This window comes from Gymnoscopelus microlampas (assembly GCF_963454915.1).
Source record: "Gymnoscopelus microlampas genome assembly, chromosome: 3".
Taxonomy (NCBI): domain Eukaryota; kingdom Metazoa; phylum Chordata; class Actinopteri; order Myctophiformes; family Myctophidae; genus Gymnoscopelus; species Gymnoscopelus microlampas.
Window position 1 is genome coordinate 46,413,563 of NC_139940.1, and position 23,403 is coordinate 46,436,965.

Here is a 23,403-nt window from a genome sequence, read left to right on the forward strand (position 1 = left end):
AGAAAGTAAGAAAGAGACGACTAGTTGTAGCGACTGAATATAGACCAGCTTTGCGAGCTGGTAAAAACATATGCAGCCAGCAGGCCAGTGGCGGTCATAGTAGCAGTTGTAATAATAATACAAACATAATTCTGGAGGATGTAAATAATAAAGGTGACCAGTTATAGTATTGTGGTTGCTTAATGGTAGCCACACTAATAATACTGACAACAAATGTGTACTTACTGTTTGTAGAAGGCCATCTCTTAACAGCTTTTACAACCCCCTCTTTGGAAGCTGAGCAAGTAATTGTGTCTCTTAAAAACTGCAGATTTGGGAGGAATAACTTGGAGATGAGTGTGTTTTTGTCATTAATTAAAATACTCTGCTAGCCATGCTGGCTGCTGTCAGTCCAGGTTAAAGTGAATTCTTCTTCACATTTTGTAAGAGCACAGGTAAGTGAACAGATCAAGGTGACGTTTTTGCCCCCTGGCCCGTACTCTGCAGCAACTGTGAAAACAGAAATGTAAAAAAGACAAATTCAAAGTGGTGACATACAGTAACTATAAATACACCTAGTCCCTGATCATTTTTTAAACTGTTGAAAGAGTCAACACTCACTGTCTAGTGTGTGCAGTCTCACTCGATTAGTCACCTTCCCATCTTCCAAACATTGATAGTCCCCAGAATGCAATGAAGCCACTTCTCTTATGACCAGTGAAGAGTCATCTTTTACCTGTGATTCATTACCAAGATTGACTGGCTTGTCACCTCGGTACCACTGCAGTTTGTCCCCCACGTTGAGAGAGGAAGTGTGGCCACAAGAAAGTGACACTGACTCACCCACTACAGCAAACACTTCCTCCACACCATCTAGTGAACAAGAAGCACCGGAAACAGTTACTTTTTAACATATTTTCATGCACTATGATTTGATTGATTGATTGATTGATTGATTGATTTATTGACAATTTGCACATAACAAAACAATGTACACATGGAATAGTCAAAAGGATAGACATAAGAAAGCCAGAAGCTTATTTCCATCGTGGTCCTGTTGATCTTGGTGTGGGTGCGGGCGTGCGTGTGAGTATCTGTATGTGTATGCGTGCATGCGTGTGTGCTTATACAATCCTGCATGACTGTGCTCAGTTTAGTACCTTTTACTGACGTGGTATAACTGACGGTAGCTTTCACACTTTCTCCCTGAGTCACCTGGCATCTCAATTTCATGTGGTGGTCTGTTAATTTTTGCATAATTGAAAGTTTAGAGAGACAGTTATTATCTGGAGGAATAATGTCAAATCTGCTTCCCTTCAATGGCATATTGTCCTCATTCAGCCATTTAATTAGTATTCCACTGTGGTACTGCATACAAGTTGTGAGTCCTCTAAACATGTCCAGGGAACAGTGAAGCTCTATCCTGTTCTTCAATGTAGCTTCGTTCTGAGTAACTGGTGAAATGGAAAGAAGGAACAAATTAGTTACTATAGACAGTGTTCAGAATCAACAATCTATTGAGTTTTTTTGATAGATTAAAAACTTTACTAGTCAAAAAATGCAAACAGCACGTGGTATAGTTAGACAATAAGGCTAAAAGGATAACACAAAAAAGTGCTGGGGACTTGTTTCCATTGTGGTCCTGTAAGTAAGACATGTCAGCTTACTTTGCGGAATTTCAAGGGAAACAGTTGAACTCAGAGCCCCATCATCACAAGTGTAATGTCGTGCATGATTCATTTCCACATGATTTATCAGTAGATTGCAGTGTTGATCCAGTGTGACACTCGGGTCATTGACTGTCACTTTGCCTGCTGTGACCACCTGCTCCGCCAATCTAAATAATCCAGTCATATTCCAGTTGATGCTGGAACAGGGTTTGATAGAATGTATACCACATGGTAAAGTTATACTATCTCCAGGGGATGCAAAGAAGGGCAAATGATCTGTTGGGAGAATTATTAAAACACATATTTAGAGATATATATTTAAAAATATGAATAACATTTGAACAAAAAAAAACTAAGTACATTTACTCAAGTACTGTACTTTTTTAAGTATTTTTGCTTTACTGGAGTATTTCCAAATTTCTGTACTTTTCCTTCTACTGCACTACATCTCACAGGCAAATGTACTTTTACTCCTACACACTACAATTATTATCAAACTTTAGTTAGTAGTTACTTTGTAGATTTTGATTATTATTACAAAACATACATTAACCACTTCAGCCCTGTATACATTTCGGCCATTTGAATATAGATGATCTACAAGCTCACCATTGTGAGCTTGTAGATCTGCTATTTTCAAAAGATTTTTATCTGATGATTATCTGTGATTTGCAGAAATGTACATTGTCAATGTTTTTTCTGGTGACCAGACTGGAAATGGTCAAAACAGGATGCAAAATGCTGAAGTTATACATTCAACTGAATTATTGAGGGAATCAAAGAGATGCTGATGAAATCTAATCAATGACTGAATGTTAATAACATACTGTAAACAGTCATTGTAGTCTATCAATGTTTTTCAATACATTGTCAGGCCATGATTGCTATTTTATTCACTTGTAAATCTGTCACAGCCTACATCTGGAGCTAATTTATTCCTAATGCAGATGTAGCTTTATTTGACATGTCCATTGCTGTCCGATACACAAACTGTCTGAAGTGTCTGTACATCTTATAAGCTCTTTGTAGAGAGATGTGGGAATGATCAAATCATTGACCATGAAAACCAAAACACCTGATCAGAATACTTAACTCTAAACTATAGTTTACACAGAATGAAAAATGTATTTTGTTCAGAGACTATGAGACATGAATATTATCTTGATAATGTTCATATGTCTCAATACAAGATATAATTGACATACACTTTTTTTTACACCTTTTGTAGAAAATCATACACTGTTCCCATAAATACATATGACCAACTATCACATGATATTCATCATTTCATTGTATTATTCATTGTTTTTCATAATTACCAGATGGCTGAAGTCCAAGTACCGCCTGTACAAGACAGAAGAAACAGAGTCTTAAGACGGTAAAATAATCCATCTTCATTTACTGAAGGTTGTCTTGTTTATTGCAACATGATGTGAGTTTTCAACACTTATAGTATTTTCAGGAAATGACATGCAGGCAACTCCCACACACTTCTACATCTTGTCATAAATATCTCCAGAGGCCTCTCAGCTCTTCATGACATATCTATTTTGATCCATCCCTCCTAGTATAGCTCTGTAAAACTGTACTCTTTCATTGCACTTCTGGTCTACAAACAAATTGTTTCTTTCTCATTCAAGTGTCACAGCAGCTGGTCAACTGGAATGGTAGGGGGAAATAGTAACACAAAGTGGTAAAATGTATACAACTAAATGACAGTTTGAGATAGTATTATAATGTCTCAATTTCAAACCCAAATCTATAGCCTTTGTAATCAGCTGTTGCTGCCCAGGCGCCCCCTGGTGGCTTCAGGAGCCCTATGCATCCACGTATAGCCAGTAATGGCCCCGTATCAGTGTTCTGAGAAAGTCTAAAACAGTGATTTGAGGAGGAGGATGTATGTGTCTCTATAAGGACCTGTCCATTGGGCCTGTATGTGTCTCCTTGGACTTGAGTCATCTCTGTGGACTCTCACCCACAACCAGCTCTGGTCCTAGCGTTAGTTCTCCAACTCTATACTTATACTTTTATTGCTTCTAGTATTGATGATTTATTGTATAGTATCGTATGTCTTTATATGTCTTGATTAATTTAATACATACCGTAGAACCACAATGGAAAAAATCCCTCAGGGCCCTTTGTGTCATCCTTTTAGCATTATTAACTGTACCTCTGTGCTTTTTTGTAAACTGTATTAATCAATCAATCAAAATGGACCAGAGCTAACCCACAACCATGTGATGTGGTGAAAATTATAATAAAGTTGTTATTCTGAGCTGAATCTGTTTTACCTGAGAGGTGAACGGTGTAACACTTGTACCCAGACACAAAAATATACTTGAAGTCTACTCAATGTTTGCAACACATTATGACAAAGATGATGATATTTTACTGAGATTAACTTGAGATGTTGCATCTCTTTCCATTAATGAATCCTAATGTCAAAACAAATATGTTATTTCATATAGAGCAGTTGGAAGGCTGAATGAAGGGACATTTACCCTAAAAAGAGGCATCTTCTCCTGTCTCTTTACTGCTCAAAAACACATACACATTATTTAATAGAAATCATTATCAAAGCCAGAATGGAGGGTTTAGGTTATATTCACTGAAGGATGAATACAGCACATTGGAAACAGCGGCAGTGAAATTCAGTTCATTGCCACAATTAAAAAGCTACAAAGCGCTTTTAAAACAGAGTAGATTTGTTGTATTGTGTTGGAATAAGTTTCTCCACAAAACATACACACACAATAACTAAAAAGCACTCAGTAGAGCACAGTCTGCAAGGTATAGCACACATAACTTCTTAAAACTGTGTATGATCTCCATACATTTACAAAGACAAACAGGCACAAATACAGATATATTTCTGGAGGAAATATTATTGGATTGACAAAAGTAAATAGTATAATTCATGTATTGCCTTTAATCATGTGATTCATGCAAATACTGTATATATTATGATATGATAATCAAAATTAAATGCAGATATTGTATCAGTAATTCAAATGATTGTGAAACAAAAATCTATTTACTATATAACACATATCACACTATATTACAGTAAGCACAGTTTGGTAGAGGTTTGGGTTGTGTAGTTATTTTGCAACATTGCAACCGGAAACAGCTGTCAAAGTCATTATTTTAGCACATAGACATATGGGAACAAAGCTGATTCTGACAATAGAACATCACACAACTTGTGTGATTTACTATTTTGAAGATCCACATCCGTGGATCCAGTCCAACTTTTCTTCCTGATAAAAATAGCTAAAACAACAGGGAGTTGACATTTTTATAATGAAAAAAATAAATGCTGGGTTTTGTGATATTATATATTGGCAGAATCAGTTGGACGTTTGTTTACGTGCTAAAAGAGTGACAGTGACACTGAAAGCTGTTTCATTGTTCAATGGAGGAGCATATTTTGAACTATAAGTTTCTAATCAACGGAGCAACTATTTTTTAAATCTCTCCCTCCTTTGGCGTTACATCATGACAAGGTAACTCGCACACAACTCAAACCTCTACCAAAGTGTCCTATTGTTTTGAAGCAATACTGAGTTAATAGTGCATTTAGCTCGCTGTACCATGGAGCTGTGTTATCTAAGCATGGAAAGGAAACTCTGACTTAGAAACAAGTTGTCCACACCTGAAGAAATGAGGTCAGGTCTGTTAAAGATAAAAACAAATAAGTGGCGTAGAAAGGCTATAAAAATACAAATGATGAAGATGAACTTCAGTGTTGTTTGACATCAATGGAGACTCTATGACAGCAACATAGTGTGGGCCTACTGTATACGTGTGTTGGTATGACTGTAGAGTACAGTGTGTTGTACATAGTGTACACTATGTGTGTTTTGGTGTGACTGTAGAGTACAGTGTGTTGTTCTCTATAGTGGCTTAATCGAGAGTTTGGTAGGAGTTTAACGCTGAGCTGGAGGCTGGAGGACTGTTCTCATTGGTGATGGTGGCCATCTGAGGAGGTAAACAATAGTATCATGTGTTTACAAACATAGACTTAAAAGGTAGGGTACTGTGATTATCTTGACTTATAATAAGTGTTAAATAGCTCTATTTTCTGATTAGTACTCATCGCTATAGAGTGTTTGTTCAGAAACAGGAGTCTCCGTGTTTCTCCAGATCTGCATTAAACATTTTCAGGTCAGGATACCAATTTTATCCAATCACGATTGATAAAAATTAATCTGATGAATTGGTACTCTCTCCTGATTGGCTGACAAAAAAAAAATTTCTGATGGTGAGACGGGGAGACTCCTGTGACTGAACAAACACTTAGTTGTATGAGAGTATACAGACAACAATCAAGACACAAATTGTTTTTAACCTGTAGATGATTTCTGGTGTCTCTCCTGGTGTTGGAACCTGTGGAACACACACATAAACAGAGTTAAACAGTGTAACGATATCGCATGAAGAGTTAGCAGACCGCTTCTTATCACCTGACGGGGAAGTTTCCCCGGTAGGACATATCGCGTGGAAGGATCACGTTATTCCAATCAGGCGGCCTGGCTGACCAGGGGGAGGCAGTATAGAAACCAGGATTACTGCATGTTGTTTTGTGAGGGTACCGACCCTAGGGGACATGGGAAGAACATGCAAACTCCACACAGAAATTAAGCGGAGGAGAGAACACGCCCCCAGCGCCCACAGCATCCCCGGCGGGAATGGAACCCAGGAACTTCTAGCTGTGAGGAGACAGCGCTACCGACTACGTGACCCTTGAGCAAAGTGAGCCACTGTGAGTGATCAGAGTGAGCCATCAGAGTGAGCCACTCTGATACATGAGGATGTCACCTTCACCAGTCCAACCACCAACACCAACCACTATGATGACAGTGGTACAGAACACATGGACTTAAACAACACAGACTGTACATGGGTATGAAGTTAACTCACCTCCAGACTGTCTCTTTGTCTTCCATCTGTACATGATGAGCAGTACAACCATGAACACAACTACACACACACTCACACACACAACCACAACCACAACGACAGAGCACTTCTGGACTTCTGTGAATGAGAGAGACGGGGGGGGGGGGGGTGTTCAGAGTACAGTTAGCCTCGGTGCCTAGGCTTTTGTTTTTAGGGTACAGTGAAACCTTTCCTAGCGGGGATGGTTCAAGAGACTGTTGTTTTCTTTCACTAGGCAAGAGGGACACAGTGGTTCATATTAAAGTATGTTTACCTTCATCACAGACAACACCAGCATCTTCACTGTGGCCACATTTGGGGGTTGCCAACCCTCTATGTGAGCACCGTGCAAGCTCTGATTCACTGCCTGTGCAGCCGACCTCATCCAACCAGATGTGCCCACTGCCTGGTCCAAAACGTGCACTGGCTGGAGCTGACCGGGCCCCACCGCATCCTAACTGTCTACACACCACCTGGGCATCATTCAGGTCCCAGGCATCATCACACACTGTCCCCCACTGTCCACGGAAGTAGATCTCCACTCTGCCAGAGCAGGTGGTGTTCCCTCCGTTTACCAGTCGAATGTCTCCCTCTGCTGTTAGCTTGTCAGAGACCAGTGGAACGATGGCAGAGGTATGTGCTCCTGGAAGAGATGTGGTCGGAGGTGTTGTAGATGTTGTGGAGTTTACTGTAGAAAGTGGAAAAACAACCAACAGCATTCAGACTTTCAACCAGAACAAACTTCATGATAATACAATGTTATAGGATGGAAGTGAACATGGCGAACAACTGACGCGTCTGAAGCGCATACGTACATACGACTGGGCCTTAACACTGAGAATTTTATTATGCAACCTACACTGGACTATGAGAGGCAAAATTCCTGTAACAGTCCACTGGACTAGTAGACAGACGACCCCCTCCCCTCTTTTGGTGTATATTTTTTTTCATGTTGCTTTTTTTGTACATAGTGGTATTTTTTCTCTGTATTTTATGTTGATTTTAACTGTTTGGTTGCTACTATATATGTCTATAAAATTAATTCAAGGACCCCAAAGGAAACAAGTCCGCTAGGACTTTTTTGGTCGGACCTTTTAGACAAAAGTATTATAAATGTAACTGTGCTGTTTTACATTCTTTTGCCTAATAAAAATTTCAATCAATCAATCAATGAATGGACTGTCCATCTGTGCACGACACATGTCTGTTCCCTGTTTTTAACACGACATAAACATCTGAATAAAAGTCAACTTTAACGTCGGTCCACCCCAACATAATTATTCTTACTGAACTGGTCACATATAACACTTGGTCAGGACCTTCTTTCCTCACCGGTCAAAGCACTGCATCCCTTTAGCATCGCCTTTCAGCGTTCAAGGTATAGACCGAATCACGTAATGCATAATGTGGGTCATGCAGACTTAAAGTAATATTATTTGGTTTAAAACATTTTTTTTTTGTTAAAGGTCAAATAACTATATTCTGATAGTAATCATTGCTATAGAGTGTTTGTTCAGTAACAGGAGTCTCCTTATCTCTCCAGCTCTAATAAACAGAATATGAATTTTCAGGTAGGTGACACAATTTCAGCCAATCAGTAGAGAGTACCCATTTGTCAGCTTTATTTTTATAGTGTTCGAATTTTGTCTGCTCATTTATTTGTGTCATCACTTCCAATTTCACTTGTTTAATCTGTATCCTGTCTGAGTTCTCTATACTGATTGGATAAAATTGATATCCTGACCTGATTGCATTTTCTGTTTAATAAAGAGCTGGAGAGACTCCATACTGAACACTCTATACAAATGAGTACTATCAGAATATAGAGCTATTTAACATACATTTTAACCAAAGAAGATCACTTACTGTACCCTACCTTTAACATCAGGAAAAAAAACATTAAATACATTAAAAACTCTTTGAATATCGTCTCTGTCGGGTGGAAACCTCATATGTACAAAACTGTTACTTTCTCGTAAATGAATGCCCGCCAGCGTCACACAAAAGTATCAAAACCAGCAGATCTACAATATGACACGATTCAATATACTTTTTGTATTCATGTTTACCTTCATCACAGAAAACACCAGCATCTTCACCGTGACCACAGTCGTGGATTCCCAACCCTCCGTGTGTGCACTGTGCAAAATCTGATTCACTGCCTGTGCAGTGGACATCATCCAACCAGATGGGCCCACTGCCTGGTCCAAAACGTGCTCTGGATGGAGCTGACAGCGCCCCACCACACCCTAACTGTCTGCACACCACCTGGGCATCTCGCAAGTCCCAGGCGTCATCACACACTGTCCCCCACTGTCCACGGAAGTAGATCTCCACTCTGCCAGAGCAGGTGTTGTTCCCTCCGTTGACAAGTCGAATAATGTCTCCCTCTGAAAGTGAACAAACAGAAAGTGGACAAACAGCATTCAGACCTTAAACATAAAACTATCTTTATCATAATATAATGTTATAGGATGGAAGTGAACACTGCGAACATCTCACACGTCTAAGGCGCATACGTGACTGGGCCTTAACACATTGCCTGTCAAGAACGTTTTAAAACGTCCTTTCAAAACATTTTTTTTTTAAACTTCCACAAGAGAGCGCTCTAACATAACTTAAAAATGATCCCCTGACTCTGAGAAAAGGAATGGACCGATGTGACATCATCCCAAAAAAATAAACTTCCTTTGTTATCAGTTGTAGGAAAACACTAGCTCGGATTTCTTTTTTTTTGAGTGAAAACAAGCCTTATTCAACGCCCCGTAGCAACAAAATGGCCGATCGCGGTTTCAAAATGTTTGTTACGGTGGATAGAGGAGACCCGCCCCCAGACACCCATTGTTTACATCTGTGTACACACCGCCGGTACTGTGGATCTCCATGGATCGTCAATATAAGGTAAAAAACGCTGGCATGGGGATGAAAAACAATGTTTTAATGCTGGCATTCAATGTGCTATCACTGAAGATTTTACTATGCAGCCTACACTGGACTATGAAAGGCAAAAGTCCTCTAACAGTGCGCTGGACTGTCCATCTGTGCACGACACGTGTCTGTCAAAAACCTGTGAAAGCTTGCCTAGGGCGCAAATTGGGCCTGGCCTTTAGCATCGGCTTTCAGCGTTCAAGGTTTAGACCGAATCCTGTGATGCATAATGTGGCCCATGGAGACTTACCACTGAAAAAAGGTCAAAATGCGTCATCGCTGCATTTCAAGCTGGCAGATATGCTATTTTAGCTTTTGTGACGCTGTAGTATGATCAAGTAGTTTAGTGAAAAAAATGAAAAAGATAATTTGGAGATGAGAACTTTATTCTACAGTACATGTCCATTGCTAGCATTCTCACGTATCTTATAAGCGCATTAGTAGAGAGATGTGGAAATGATCAAATTATTAAAACTAGAACATCTAATGAAATACAGAGACACTCGCACCCACAACAACTACAGTACAAGGACATAGGACTTCTAGACTTCTTCTGTGAGAGAGAGAGAGAGGGAGAAAGGAAGGTTCAAGATTGCATTCATGTTTACCTTCATCACAGACAACACCAGCATCTTCATCGTGACCACAGTTGTGGGATCCCAACCCTCCATGTGAGCACTGTGCAAGCTCTGATTCACTGCCTGTGCAGCCGACCTCATCCAACCAGATGTGCCCACTGCCTGGTCCAAAACGTGCTCTGGAGGGAGCTGACCGGGCCCCACCACACCCTAACTGTCTACACACCACCTGGGCATCATTCATGTCCCAGGCATCATCACACACTGTCCCCCACCGTCCACGGAAGTAGATCTCCACTCTGCCAGAGCAGATAGTGTTCCCTCCGTTTACCAGTCGAATGCCTCCCTCTGGTGTTGGCTTGTCAGAGACCAGTGGAACGATGGCAGTGGTCTGTGGTCCTGGAAGAGATGTAGATGCCATGGAGTTTACTGTAGAAAGTGGAAAAAACGCAAACAGCATTCAGAATTTCAACCAAAACAAACTTTATTATAATATTATAAGATGGAAGTGAACACGGTGAACAACTGACACGTCTGAAGCGCATACGTGACTGGGCCTTAGCAATGAGGATTTTACTGCAGCCTACACTGGACTTTGAAAGGCAAAGGTCCTGCTGGACGGTCAATCTGTGCACGACACGTGTCTGTTCCCTGTTTTTAACACAACATAAACATCTTAAAGGGACTACACCATGAATTTTAACTTTTTCTTCATTTTTTGTGTGTTTTTGGTCTCCCCTACCTCTCTTCTATCCCCCAAAATGCCCCAGTTTGACCACTCAGGCTTTCACAGCAAATCTGGGGTTTTCTGTACATTGGTCTCAAAACAGGCCAAACTGATTTGGTCCCTGACGTGACGTCGCGTCAGGGTACATAGTCCTGTAGCAAGCCCTCAAAAAAGGCCTTAGTTTTTGAGATACCCCTACCCGAGGTAGAACAAAACACAACCATGTTTTTTCTTATCTTTAGGGTCTCCCATTAATGAAATGGATTGTTGTGAAATTTTATTTTTGGGCAAAATTCGTTTTTTGGGCTATTCTTTAGAACTACCCCAATCTCTGAAAAAAGGCAAATCCGAATAGGGTAAAGGTGACCAAAAATGCTATAACTTGAGAATGCTCACTCCTATCTTCATTAAATTTGCTGAGGTATGAACCAGGTGTCTACCCTACATCACCAAAGTGTCAGAATGTAATTTACCTAAAGAAATACTGAAATATAGTCCTTTAAACATACTTTTAGTTTAGGCGGAAATGGTACTTTTGTAGTGTGGACTCCTCTACTTTCCCTCATTTAGAAAAAAAACATATATTTATGTCAAATAAGCTGTTACTGCATAGCCTAAGATGCTATTAAACAATTACCAGTGGTTGTGTGGAGAGATCTAGTACAGTGTTATTGCAAATTAGACTTCTTTAGATATATACGCCTTCTCTGGAAATAAAACATTATTAAAATGTTGGAATAACACTTTACTTTTTGTCCTTTATATATACCAAATAAAAGTCAAAATCAAATTAAAAGTCAAATTCCTTCTCAGTTGGCATTGTTTAACCCCCCCTGAATATCTATTGTTGTGATTTTGGGGCAACATTTGGGGCAATGTTGAGGCAATTATGTAAGTACAGCACCATATTCAATCACACACACACACACACACACACACACACACACACACACACACATGATTGCTGTGTGTGGCAGGGGCAACATGAAGCCATGTCATGTCATTAATGTCATGTCAGCTGTCATTAATTCATGGAAATATGAATTTATGATTTCAGTAGTAAGAACTTTTGTATATACACATCCAACCCAAAGGTGCATAGATTAATTCATTTTGTTGAGAATTGCAGGCCTCAATACAGAGAAGCATTACACAAATGCACAAATACTGTGACTGTTTCTTTAAGCAGTAAATTGAAGTCAATTAAGTTCAACCAATGAGAGCAGGGGAAGGACTGTGGCTTCACAATTCTATCCAAAAACTCTCACATGGCTTTCCAGGGGGAGAAATGTGCACTGTTCCATAAAGTAAAGAAACCACCAATCAAATGACCGATAACAGGTAACACAAATGTCTCCACACAAATGTAATACTATGGTATTGCTTAATTTGATACATTTAGATTGTAGAATTTGTTGTGTTGTATTACTTTTATATCACCAATCAGCTATCTGAAGCAATGATAGAAGTTAGCATTACATGCATAACAGTAACAGATCTTTTTGAAGAGCTTAAATTTGAGGCCTATTTCATGTTACCAAGAATAGTATCAAAATTAAATGTAAAAAAATAGCCAACTCTAATTAACTGTTCCATATTTACCAGAGTTCACTGTAAAAATGGAGCCAACAGAAACAGCAAGCAAGCCGCATTCACAGACACTGGATGAAACATTGTGCTTAATATGTGAAAAACCTCTACAAGGAGATAAAAATAATCCACATGTCAAGAACGCAACCTTGGAAGGACTCAAAACCATATTGAAGGTTGCCCAGGAACGGGGTGATGAAGTCCATAAGAGACTATCCCCCCACTCAGACGACATACTGTCCTTCATGTTTAAAGTTTCATATCACAGGTCATGTAGGGCCAATTATTCAAGTTCAAGCAACTATATGCCTACAGTCAGTGGCAGTGAGCAAGAACCAGCCAGGGATCAATGTCAAAGCAAAAGACTGACCAGAGAACCAGGATTTGACATCCGCAGCCAGTGTTTCATTTGCAGCCAGAAAGCCACAAAGAAAGAAGGCCTTACCCCTATAAGTACTGGTACAGGTGAAAGTACAAGGTCAAAGGTCCTCGATGCAGCCTCAGAGAGGTTTGATGACAAAATTCATCTTCGTATGCTGACGCATGAAGATTTATTTGCTTATGATGCAAAGTATCACAGAAGCTGCCTGGGACACTATATTTCTGAAAGAAATATCAGAGGAGCCAGAAACAAACATCTGTCAGAAAAGAAATTAAATGCACATGAAAAAGCTTTCATGTCATTGACTGAAGAATTAAGTATAACAGTGTTTTCTAAGAATATGACTGTCACAACACTAAGCGCTCTAACTCAGAGCTATGTAGGAAAAGTAAGTACTGCTGAAGAACCTGCAAATTATGCAGCTTGGAAACTCAAAACAAAGTTGATCCAACATTATGGGGAGAAGCTGGCTTTCATTGAACGTCCTGGAAAATCTGATTTGATCTGTTCTGGTGGCATTACTGTTGGTCAAGCAATGCAAGAAGCTGCTCTCCTCAGAGAACATATAACAGAAGATAGGGAGACAATGCCTCCACAGAGAAGAGAGTCTCTAACGGATACACAAATTCTACACCAGGCTGCAGGTATTTTAAGGAAAGCCATGGAAAAGGTTGAGCATGAGCCTCAATTCTACGTAAGCAGTGATAAGATGTCCCTTCTCCAGTGCAGTAAATATGTACCAGACATTTTATATGATTTTGTCAACTGGTGTGTTAGTTCACATGCATTTAAAAAAGTGCAGATGTGTAATAATGACCCAGCAACAAAGGATAACATAAGTGTAATAACCTTTTGCCATGATATAATTGCTAAGTGCTGCAGCAGCCGTACACCCATCACACTAGGACTGGGCATCATGATCCATCATGAGTTTGGCAGCAAGGCGCTTATCAACAGCCTACACACAATGGGTCATTGTGTCTCTTACACTGAAGTGCTCCAGTTTCTAACATCTGTAGCAGCAGATCAATTAGAGAGATACAAAGGTGTTTACATCCCAAATGGACTGACCAGAACCACAGAACATGGGATAATTGATGCTGCCATTGACAACTTTGACCAGAATGAGCAGACACTGGATGGAAAGAATACAACACATGCCATGGCAATTGTTGTGTACAGAAGAGGTGATGTTACTACAGTACACAACCCCATCCAGAGAGTTCCAGAACGATCTCTCACAGCTCTAAACACCTGTGATTTGGACATTGAAGAAGTTCATAGGTAAATATGTTGAAAATATTATCTATTTACTGACACATGAAAAAGATCATTATATTAAAGGAACATTTATTTTGATGAATGTAATTATTATTTTTAATTATCTTTGTTATTTCATTTCATATGAGTCATGGTGCGCTTTCCTTCTAATTTCAGGTACATCATGCCACGAAGGCGACCTGAACCTCCAGCAGTTCTACCACAAGTCCTCAAATCAGATCACACAAAAGCTCAAGCAGCAGAGGACCATGACTTACTTTGGAAGGTTAGCCGTATCATGAAAGAAAGAGAACAGAGAATCCCAGGATGGTCTGCTTTCAATGCCTACATATCCACGTCAGACATCCCATTAACCACAGTACAATATATGCCCTTCATAAGAGCTTCACCGTCAGACCTATCCACCATCTACACATCCCTCTTACAGCTCACAAAGCTTGCTGAAGAACTGGGACAGAGCCACATTCTTGTAACTGCTGATCTTGCTATCTATAGCAAAGCACAACAGATTATATGGAGTAAACCTGAGGCTTTAGATGGGAAGGTTACAATGAGAATGGGAGGCATGCACATCACCATGGCCTTTCTGGCAAGCATTGGAAAGGTTTTTGCTGACGGAGGTCTCTTTGACATTATAACCGAGTCTGGTGTGTATGCTGAGGCAACAGCTCGACAAATGCTTCAGGGGAAACAACTTGCAAGAGGTGTTAGGTGCATTAAGCTCGTATCTGAGGCTCTGTTTAGGCTCTACTGGATAGCGATGGCATCCTGGCTTGACAAGCAAGGCCAAAGTCTAATGACTGATGGACAAGAACACCTTCTGCGAGATGTACAGCATGCCTTTCATGGCAATGATCAGGCCTCTGCCATGCGGTTCTTAAAGGAATTGGAGACCGACCTTCCTGATCTGAGGAGAAAAATACAGCAGTTTTCAGAGAGTGGAGTTCAACAATCAGCAACTTTCAAGTACTGGCTACATTTCATTGAAGGGGCTGATCTCTTACTTAGAATGCTACGTTCAGAGCGTGAAGCTAACTTTGAACTTCATCTCAACTGCATGTCTGAAGCAATACCATGGTTCCGGGCTGCTGGCAGGACAAACTACTCCAAGTACATGCCAGTGTACATAGCTGAAATGAAAGGCCTTGAAAAAAGCCAACCAGATTCCTACAAATTCATGAAAGAAGGAGGGTTTGTTGTGCGACACACACAGGAGAGAAAGTTCAACTGCGTGGCCACAGATCAAGCACTTGAACAAACGATCAATAAAGAAGGAAAGAGTCAAGGAGGCATTATCGGCTTCACTCTAAGAAAGGGAGCTCTGACCAGATGGCTCATCACAAGGCATGTCACCAGTGAATACGTTGATGCCATGGATGGATTGTGCGATGCGGTGGCACATGTACCAAAATCCCACAAAGAGCACGGAGCAGCCCACATGGACAGGGATGAGAGGGAGATTATACAGATTATGGAGTATGTAAAAGACAGGCAGAACCCATTTGATTTGGATACAGTTCCTGATGAGCTAATCAACATTGCAAGTGGACAACTAGCATCACAAAAGGTGGCAAAAGATCTCTCAAGCTTTCTGGAAGATGGGGAAACACGAAATGCAGCTTTCATTGATGAGCGCCTAAAGAGTGAAACAGCAAAAAGTTTCTGGGACTCAGAGAAAAGACAGAAATCTGCAACATTCGCAGATATGAAAGCAAGCATTGGAAACAGTAAAACAAAAAAACTTCACATGGATTCAGATGTGCTCTTCAGGAGACTCCTGGCTGTTTCTAAACAAAGAGACGTGTCATTGGAGAATGTTATGTCTCATGAACTGGCTGCTGTCCCACCATCTCTCTTCTATGATGATGGAGGGATGAGAAAGACCACTAAAGCAGACCTTGCAAAGAAACTGGAGTCTGTGGTAGAAGTGGTGCAGGAGCTGCCTGACAGCACAGAGAAATCGGCATATATCATTGATGGCATGGCTATGCTTCAAAGTCTCCATGAATCTGCATTTCAGACATTCAGTGATCTAGCAGAATGCATCCTGAAGAAGATCTTGTACCTTTTGAATAGAGAAAAAGAAATGAAATGTGTGGTCATGGTATTTGACAGGTATGACAACCCACTGTCAATCAAAGATCTGGAGAGGAAAAGGAGAGGTGCAACTGATGGAAGACCTACACATGTCATCACTGGCAACACAAATGTTCCAAACTACAGGAAGTACCTGAGGAGTAGTGGAAACAAGACTGCACTGTGCTTATTTGTGAGCAACTACATCATCACTGCAGGTCCACATAGACTAAACTCTGATGACACCATCATCTTGGCAGGTGGATTTGACAAAGGCGAGGAGGTGAAGAGCATATGCAAAGCAAGAGTGAGCAGTTTGACATCTTTGTACAGTGATCAAGAGGAGGCAGACACAAGAATGGTGTTACATGCCATACATCTTGCGCAGTCTGAGTCATATCCTCGAATCATTGTGCGGTGTGATGATACAGATGTGGAAGTACTGCTCATTTATTATGCAAGCAAAGGAATGTTTGGCTCATCTACAGTTTTCATGCATGCAGGCCATGGGATGAAGGAGAGATATGTTCCCATCAATACCATATCCGAGAAAATTGGAAAAGACCTGTCCAGTTGTCTACCAGCCTGTCACGCACTCACTGGCTGTGACACCACCAGCAGTTTGTACAGGATAGGAAAAAGTACAGCCTACAACAAACTGAAGAGCCATCTCAGCGAGCTCAAAGATCTGGCCCATTTTGGATTTTCTGCATGCTTGGAAAAGTCCTTGCCAGTAGCAAGAGAGTATGCACTTCGACTTTACGGCAAAAAGAAAAATGAAAATGGTCGAATGTGCACCAACTTGGATGAACTGAGGTTCATAATTGCATCAACAACAGATGCAGCCTCTGCAAATCTTCCACCAACAGAGGATGCATTTGAACAACATGTACGGAGAGCAATGTACCAGACAGCGATATGGTGCCACAGTCACATCCCTAAACCCACGTTGTGGAGTCCTATCGACAAGGGATGGATTGTCAGAGATGGAGCCATTGAAGCAGTCCTGTTTAAGAAACCGTCCGCACCTAAAGAGGTGAGAGACATTACTCATTTGTACTGCAAAGATGAAAATTGTACAGTGAGTGGAAAGTGCCAGTGCCTCTCTGTTGGCCTTCCCTGTACGGAGTTCTGCACCTGCTGTGCAGAATGTCAAAATGTGTCACCAGATGTGTCTGAAGAGCCTGATATTTGACATTCTATTACACACACACACACACACACACACACACACACACACACACACACACACACACACACACACACACACACACACACACACACACACACACACACACACAGTTTTCCATTTCATATTTCATTCTCCTGTTTGTTGTTTTCTGAAATGACATAAGGAATGTTGAGATTTGTCTGATAAATGTTATTATTATTATTATTACATTATTTTGCCATGTCAAGACAACATCAAACTGTGATTTAGGTAGGAGATACTGATTTTCATGTTTCAATAAAACTCTTCAATTCTATTTATGCCTTGTATCTCTCTGTTTCATACACCTTGAATGTAGATACACTTTATTAGGACACCTTATTAGGTTACTCACATCCTGAGTGTACATCCACCTGGACTGTCTTTACCAAAATATGACGACCATCATCAACTTAGGCTTACAGTCACCTATGTTCCATTCAGAGTGACTTAATTTGACTGTTTCAGAGAAGGGGTATGTCTAAAGAAGTCTCATTTGCAATAAAACTGTACTAGATCTCTCCACACAACCACTGGTTATTGTTTAATAGCATCTTAGGCTATGCAGTAACAGCTTATTTGACATAAATATATGTTTTTTTCTAAATGAGGGAAAGTAGAGGAGTGCACACTACAAAAGTACCATTTCCGCCTAAACTAAAAGTATGTTTAAAGGACTATATTTCAGTATTTCTTTAGGTAAATTACATTCTGACACTTTGGTGATGTAGGGTAGACACCTGGTTCATACCTCAGCAAATTTAATGAAGATGAGAGTGAGCATTCTCAAGTTATAGCATTTTTGGTCACCTTTACCCTATTCGGATTAGCCTTTTTCAGAGATTGGGGTAGTTTTAAAGAATAGCCCAAAAAACTAATTTTGCCCAAAAATAAAATTTCACAACAATCCATTTCACTAATGGGAGACCCTAAAGATAAGAAAAAACATGGTTGTGTTTTGTTCTACCTCGGGTAGGGGTATCTCAAAATCTGAGGGCCTCTGCTACAGGACTAACAATCCCTCCCGTTTTTCAGTTCCAAAAAAATGAAACAAATAAAACAATATATTTTTTTCTTTTTCTTTTTTTCTTTTTTTTTTCTTATTTTTTTGTTTTACTTTTTCCGCACAGTACCAGCAGATAACATGCATACAAACTGGCTCAATAGCGCCCTGTGCCAAACAGGACAATGTGTTATTGCAGGTGAAAGTGCTTTATAAGCCAGAGAGAAGTTAGTTGGAATGACTATATCTGAGGCTTGATTTAGGCTCAAACCTTTTGAAAAACGTTTGAGGGACATAAACAATATGATATTAAATATTATTATTATTTTTTAAATTCATGGTGTAGTCCCTTTTAATGAAAAGTATGTATAAAAATGTACGTGGGGCCATCCTAACATAATTATTCTCACTGAACTGGTCACATGGTAATACTTGGTCAGGACCTCCTTTCCTCACCGGTCAAAGCACTGCATCCCTTTAGCATCGCCTTTCAACATTCTAGGTATAGACCGAATCACGTGATGCATAATGTGGGTCATGCAGACTTAAAGTGATATTTTTGGGTTAAAACAAACAGTTTTTTGTTAAAAGGTCAAAGCACTGTATTCTGATAGTAATCGGTCTTTGGACAGTGTGGCTCCCATGAAAACCATCAGGGTCAAAACCCGCTCGGTACCATGGATGAATTCGGACATCCTTACTGCCATGAAAGTCAGAGACAAAAAGTGTTCTGAGCTTCATAAAAGTAGGATCAAACTAGCCAAATGTTTTAACAAAGGTCTCGAATCCCACGTAGCTAAACTTGAAAAGGAAAAAAACAAGCTAAGAAACAAGGTAAATAGCATGCTCCTGTTAGCAGAAAAAAGCTACCTCGATGACAAGATTGAGGAAAATAAAAAAAAACCACGAGAGCTTTGGAGGCTACTCAAGAACCTCCTAGGCTGCAGCAAAAAATTGAAAACCAGGCTTTCAAACTTAAGCCTCAAGGTGAATGACACTCTCATTTCATCCAAACACGAAGTGAGTAAAATCCTCAACATATTCTTCACGACCGTAGCCTCAGATTTGGTTGAAAAACTTCCTCCACACTCTGGGAGATATGGTGAGGAGTATGTTGTCTCATTTTACGAAAAACAGGGTGTTTGCAAAGATGACTTTAAACTCTCCCCTGTGAAAACAGAAGAGGTGTTTAAAAAATTGAGTGCTCTTCATCAACACAGAGCCACAGGCCTCGACAATATCCCCCCCAAATTTCTAAAAGACTCAGCCGCCTCCATTGCTCCAATCATTACCCACATATTCAACCTCTCCACCACACAGGGACAGGTCCCCAACGACTTCAAAAAAGCAAGGGTGACCCCTCTGTTCAAAAAAGGAAACCAATTAGACCCTGGCAACTACCGCCCTATTTCTATTCTAAGCTCCATCTCGAAAGTCATGGAAAAAATAGTCTATGAACAGGTCGACAAGTATCTTGCCGAGAAAAATCTAATCTACAAATTCCAATCTGGCTTCAGAACAAACCACTCCACTGACACATGCCTTCTCTATTTGAACGACTCTATCAAACAAGAGATTGAAAAGGGCAAATATTGCGGCATGGTCATGCTGGACCTCCAGAAGGCTTTTGACACCGTTAATCACCCGATTATGATCAATAAGCTCAGAGCAATAGGTTTTGATGACACGTCAGTGTACTGGATGAGATCCTACCTGGAAGGGAGGGAGCAAGTGGTGGAAGTAAACGGCACCCAGTCCCCCCCCCTCCCAGTGACTTGTGGTGTTCCCCAAGGAAGTATACTAGGACCCTTACTGTTCCTGATATATGTGAATGACATGTCGTCAGCCTGCGACTGCAACCTGTTCCTGTTCGCAGATGACTCGGCCCTGCTAGTCTCGGACAGGGACAGGCTGCAGGTTGAGAAAACTCTCAGCTCTGAACTCAACAAGATCTGCATCTGGCTCTCCGACAACAAGCTCTCATTACACCTGGGCAAAACGGAATGCATCCTCTTTGGGTCCACTCCTAACCTCAGAAAGGCAGAGAGCTTCACGATCAAAGCGGGTGATGATATCATCAAAAGAAAAAACGAAATTACCTACCTGGGCTCTATCTTGGAGGCTGACCTCTCTGGTGACAAAAATGCTGAAAAAACGATCAAAACGGTCCACAAAAAAACACGCTATTTGCGGAGTATTGATCGTAAAGTCAGTAAGAAGACTCTGAAGACTCTTGCAGTGGCCCTCATACAAGGTCATTACGATTATGCATGTACTTCATGGTATCACAACACCACCAAGGCCTTAAAAACAAGGCTCCAAACATCCCAAAACAAACTTGTAAGGCTACTTCTTGGCCTCAACTACAAAATCCATCTAACCCCTGATCATTTTGATAGGATTGGATGGCTTAGGGTTGCGGACAGAGTACAGCAACTTGCTATGGGCCTGGTCTTCAAGATATATCACAACATTGGGATCCCCCTGTATTTGTCAAAATACTTCCAAAATGTTAATGATGTCCACGATCACAATACCAGAGGCAGCTCCACAAACCTTGTCCAACCCTTTTTTGGCTCAACAAAGGGAAGTAACTCGTTCTCATGCTATTCATCAAAAATGTGGAACGCCCTACCAAAAGGAGTAAAGGAGTGTAAAACCCTACTCTCTTTCAAAACAGCCCTAAAGATACACCTTCAGGAGGCCGCAATTGGAAAATGGCCCCTGTCTAAGTCCTAACCTAACCTACCCCCCTACCCCCCCCCCCCCTCTCTCCTTCTCCTTTTGTACATATTTCTCACTCTTCATACCAGTAACCTGTAAACTGATTGTATGACATTCTATAGTAGTTGTGTATATCTGTCTGTCTCTTATATGTCATCATGATTTGTGTGCATGGGGAACTCATTTGAAACAAGCTCTGTGCTTTTATGAGTCTTCCAGTTTAGTAGACCTTGTATTGTGAATTTGTACTTCCATGTACTGTTGTTCTCATGTCTTACTAAATAAAGTACATCAATCAATCAATCAATCGTTGCTACACAGTGTTTGTTCAGTAACAGGAGTCTCCATGTCTCTCCAGCTCTAATAAACAGAAAATAAATGTTCAGGTAGGTCACAAAATGTCAGCCAATCAGGAGAGAGTACCCATTTATCAGCTTTATTTGTATAGTGTTCGCCGTTCCAATTTTGTCTGCTCATTTATTTGTGTCATCACTTTCAATTTCACTTGTTTAATCTTTATCCTGCCTGACTTCTCTATTCTGATTGGATAAAATTGGTATCCTGACCTGAATGCATTTTCTGTTAAATAAAGAGCTGGAGAGACAAGGAGACTCCTGATACTGAACAAACACTCTATAGCAATGAGTACTATCAGAATATAAAGCTAATTAACATACATTTTAACCAAAGAAAATCACTTACCCTACCTTAAACATCGGGTAAAAAAAAAACATTAAATAGATTAAAAACAAATTGAATGTTGTCTCTGTCGGGTGGAAACATCATATGTCCAAAACCGTTACTTTCTCGTAAATTAATGCCCGCCTACTTGATCAAACTACAGCGTCACACAAAAGTATAAAAAAAAAACAGATCTACATTATGACGCGATTCAAGATACTTTTATGTATTCATGTTTACCTTCATCACAGAAAACACCAGCATCTTCATCGTGACCACAGTCGTGGGTTCCCAACCCTCCATGTCTGCACCGTGAAAGCTCTGATTCACTGCCTGTGCAGCGGACTTCATCCAACCAGATGGGCCCACTGCCTGGTCCAAAACGTGCTCTGGATGGAGCTGACAGCGCCCCACCACATCCTAACTGTCTACACACCACCTGGGCATCATTCCGGTCCCAGTTATCATCACACACTGTCCCCCACTGTCCACGGAAGTAGATCTCCACTCTGCCAGAGCAGGTGTTCCTTCCGTTGACAAGTCGAATAATGTCTCCTTCTGAAAGTGGACAAACAGAAAGTGGACAAACAGCATTCAGACTTTAAACATTAAACTAACTTTATCACAATATAATGTTATAGGATGGAAGTGAACACGGCGAACATCTCACACGTCTGAAGCGCATACGTGACTGGGCCTTAACACTGAGGATTTTACTATGCAGCCTACACTGGACTATGAAAGGCAAAAGTCCTCTAACAGTCCGCTGGACTGTCTATCTGTGCACAACATGTGTCTGTTCCGTGTTTTGCCAGAAGCTCCTTTCCTCACCGATCAAAGTATTGCACCCATTTACCCTTGTCCTTAGATCATGACTATCATACAGTAGATGTATTTTATCGAGTTTGACTTTTGCTTTTGTATCTGGCTCGATAAAATACATCTATGATAGTCTTGATCCTAGGCTAGCACCCTTTAGCAGGGCCGGCGTGCCCTATAGCGCCTAGGGCGCCATTCGGGGGCGCCACATTGGTAAGAATAAAAACCTGTGAAAGCTTGCCTAGGGCGCAAATTGGGCTACATCCGGGCCTGGCCTTTAGCATCGGCTTTCAGCGTTCAAGGTATAGACCGAATCCTGTGATGCATAATGTGGCCCATGGAGACTTAACATTGGGGAAAAAAGGTCAAAATGCGTCACTTCGAACTACGTTTCGAGCTTGCAGATATGCTAGTTTTGCTTTTGTGACGCTGTAGTATGATCAAGTAGTGCGTTCATTTACTGAAAAAACTGAAAAAGTTCAAATATGGAGATGAGAACGTTATTTTACAGTACCCATTACTGTCATTCTCACATATCATATAAGCATATTAGTAGAGAGATGTGGGAATGATCAAATTATTAAAAGTAGAACCCAGAACAACTACAGTACAAGGACAGAGGACTTCTTCTCTCTCTGTGTGTGTGTGTGTGTGTGTGTGTGTGTGTGTGTGTGTGTGTGTGTGTGTGTGTGTGTGTGTGTGTGTGTGTGTGTGTGTGTGTGTGTGTGTGTGTGAGTGAGTGAGTGAGTGAGTGAGTGAGGCAATGTAAATTAGACTTCACAGCTATCTGGGGCCCTTGATTAGCCGACGCCAG

The 23,403-nt window shown here is 40.7% G+C and overlaps 1 protein-coding gene across 1 annotated transcript in view; it reads right to left on the reverse strand.

Annotated features, from left to right (window-relative positions):
• Positions 1-4,439: 4,439 nt before the first annotated feature.
• Positions 4,440-23,403, reverse strand: part of LOC311042626 (scavenger receptor cysteine-rich domain-containing protein DMBT1-like) — a 93,277-nt gene continuing 74,313 nt past the window's right edge. The window contains exons 16-22 of the mRNA XM_084053478.1: positions 22,011-22,328; positions 10,127-10,525; positions 8,660-8,980; positions 6,865-7,278; positions 6,573-6,689; positions 6,001-6,038; positions 4,440-5,630 (exon numbers count right to left, since the gene is read on the reverse strand). Coding sequence (XP_083909604.1) covers positions 5,556-5,630; positions 6,001-6,038; positions 6,573-6,689; positions 6,865-7,278; positions 8,660-8,980; positions 10,127-10,525; positions 22,011-22,328 — 1,682 coding nt within the window. The 3' untranslated portion in view covers positions 4,440-5,555. The remainder of the gene's footprint in view (positions 5,631-6,000; positions 6,039-6,572; positions 6,690-6,864; positions 7,279-8,659; positions 8,981-10,126; positions 10,526-22,010; positions 22,329-23,403) is intronic.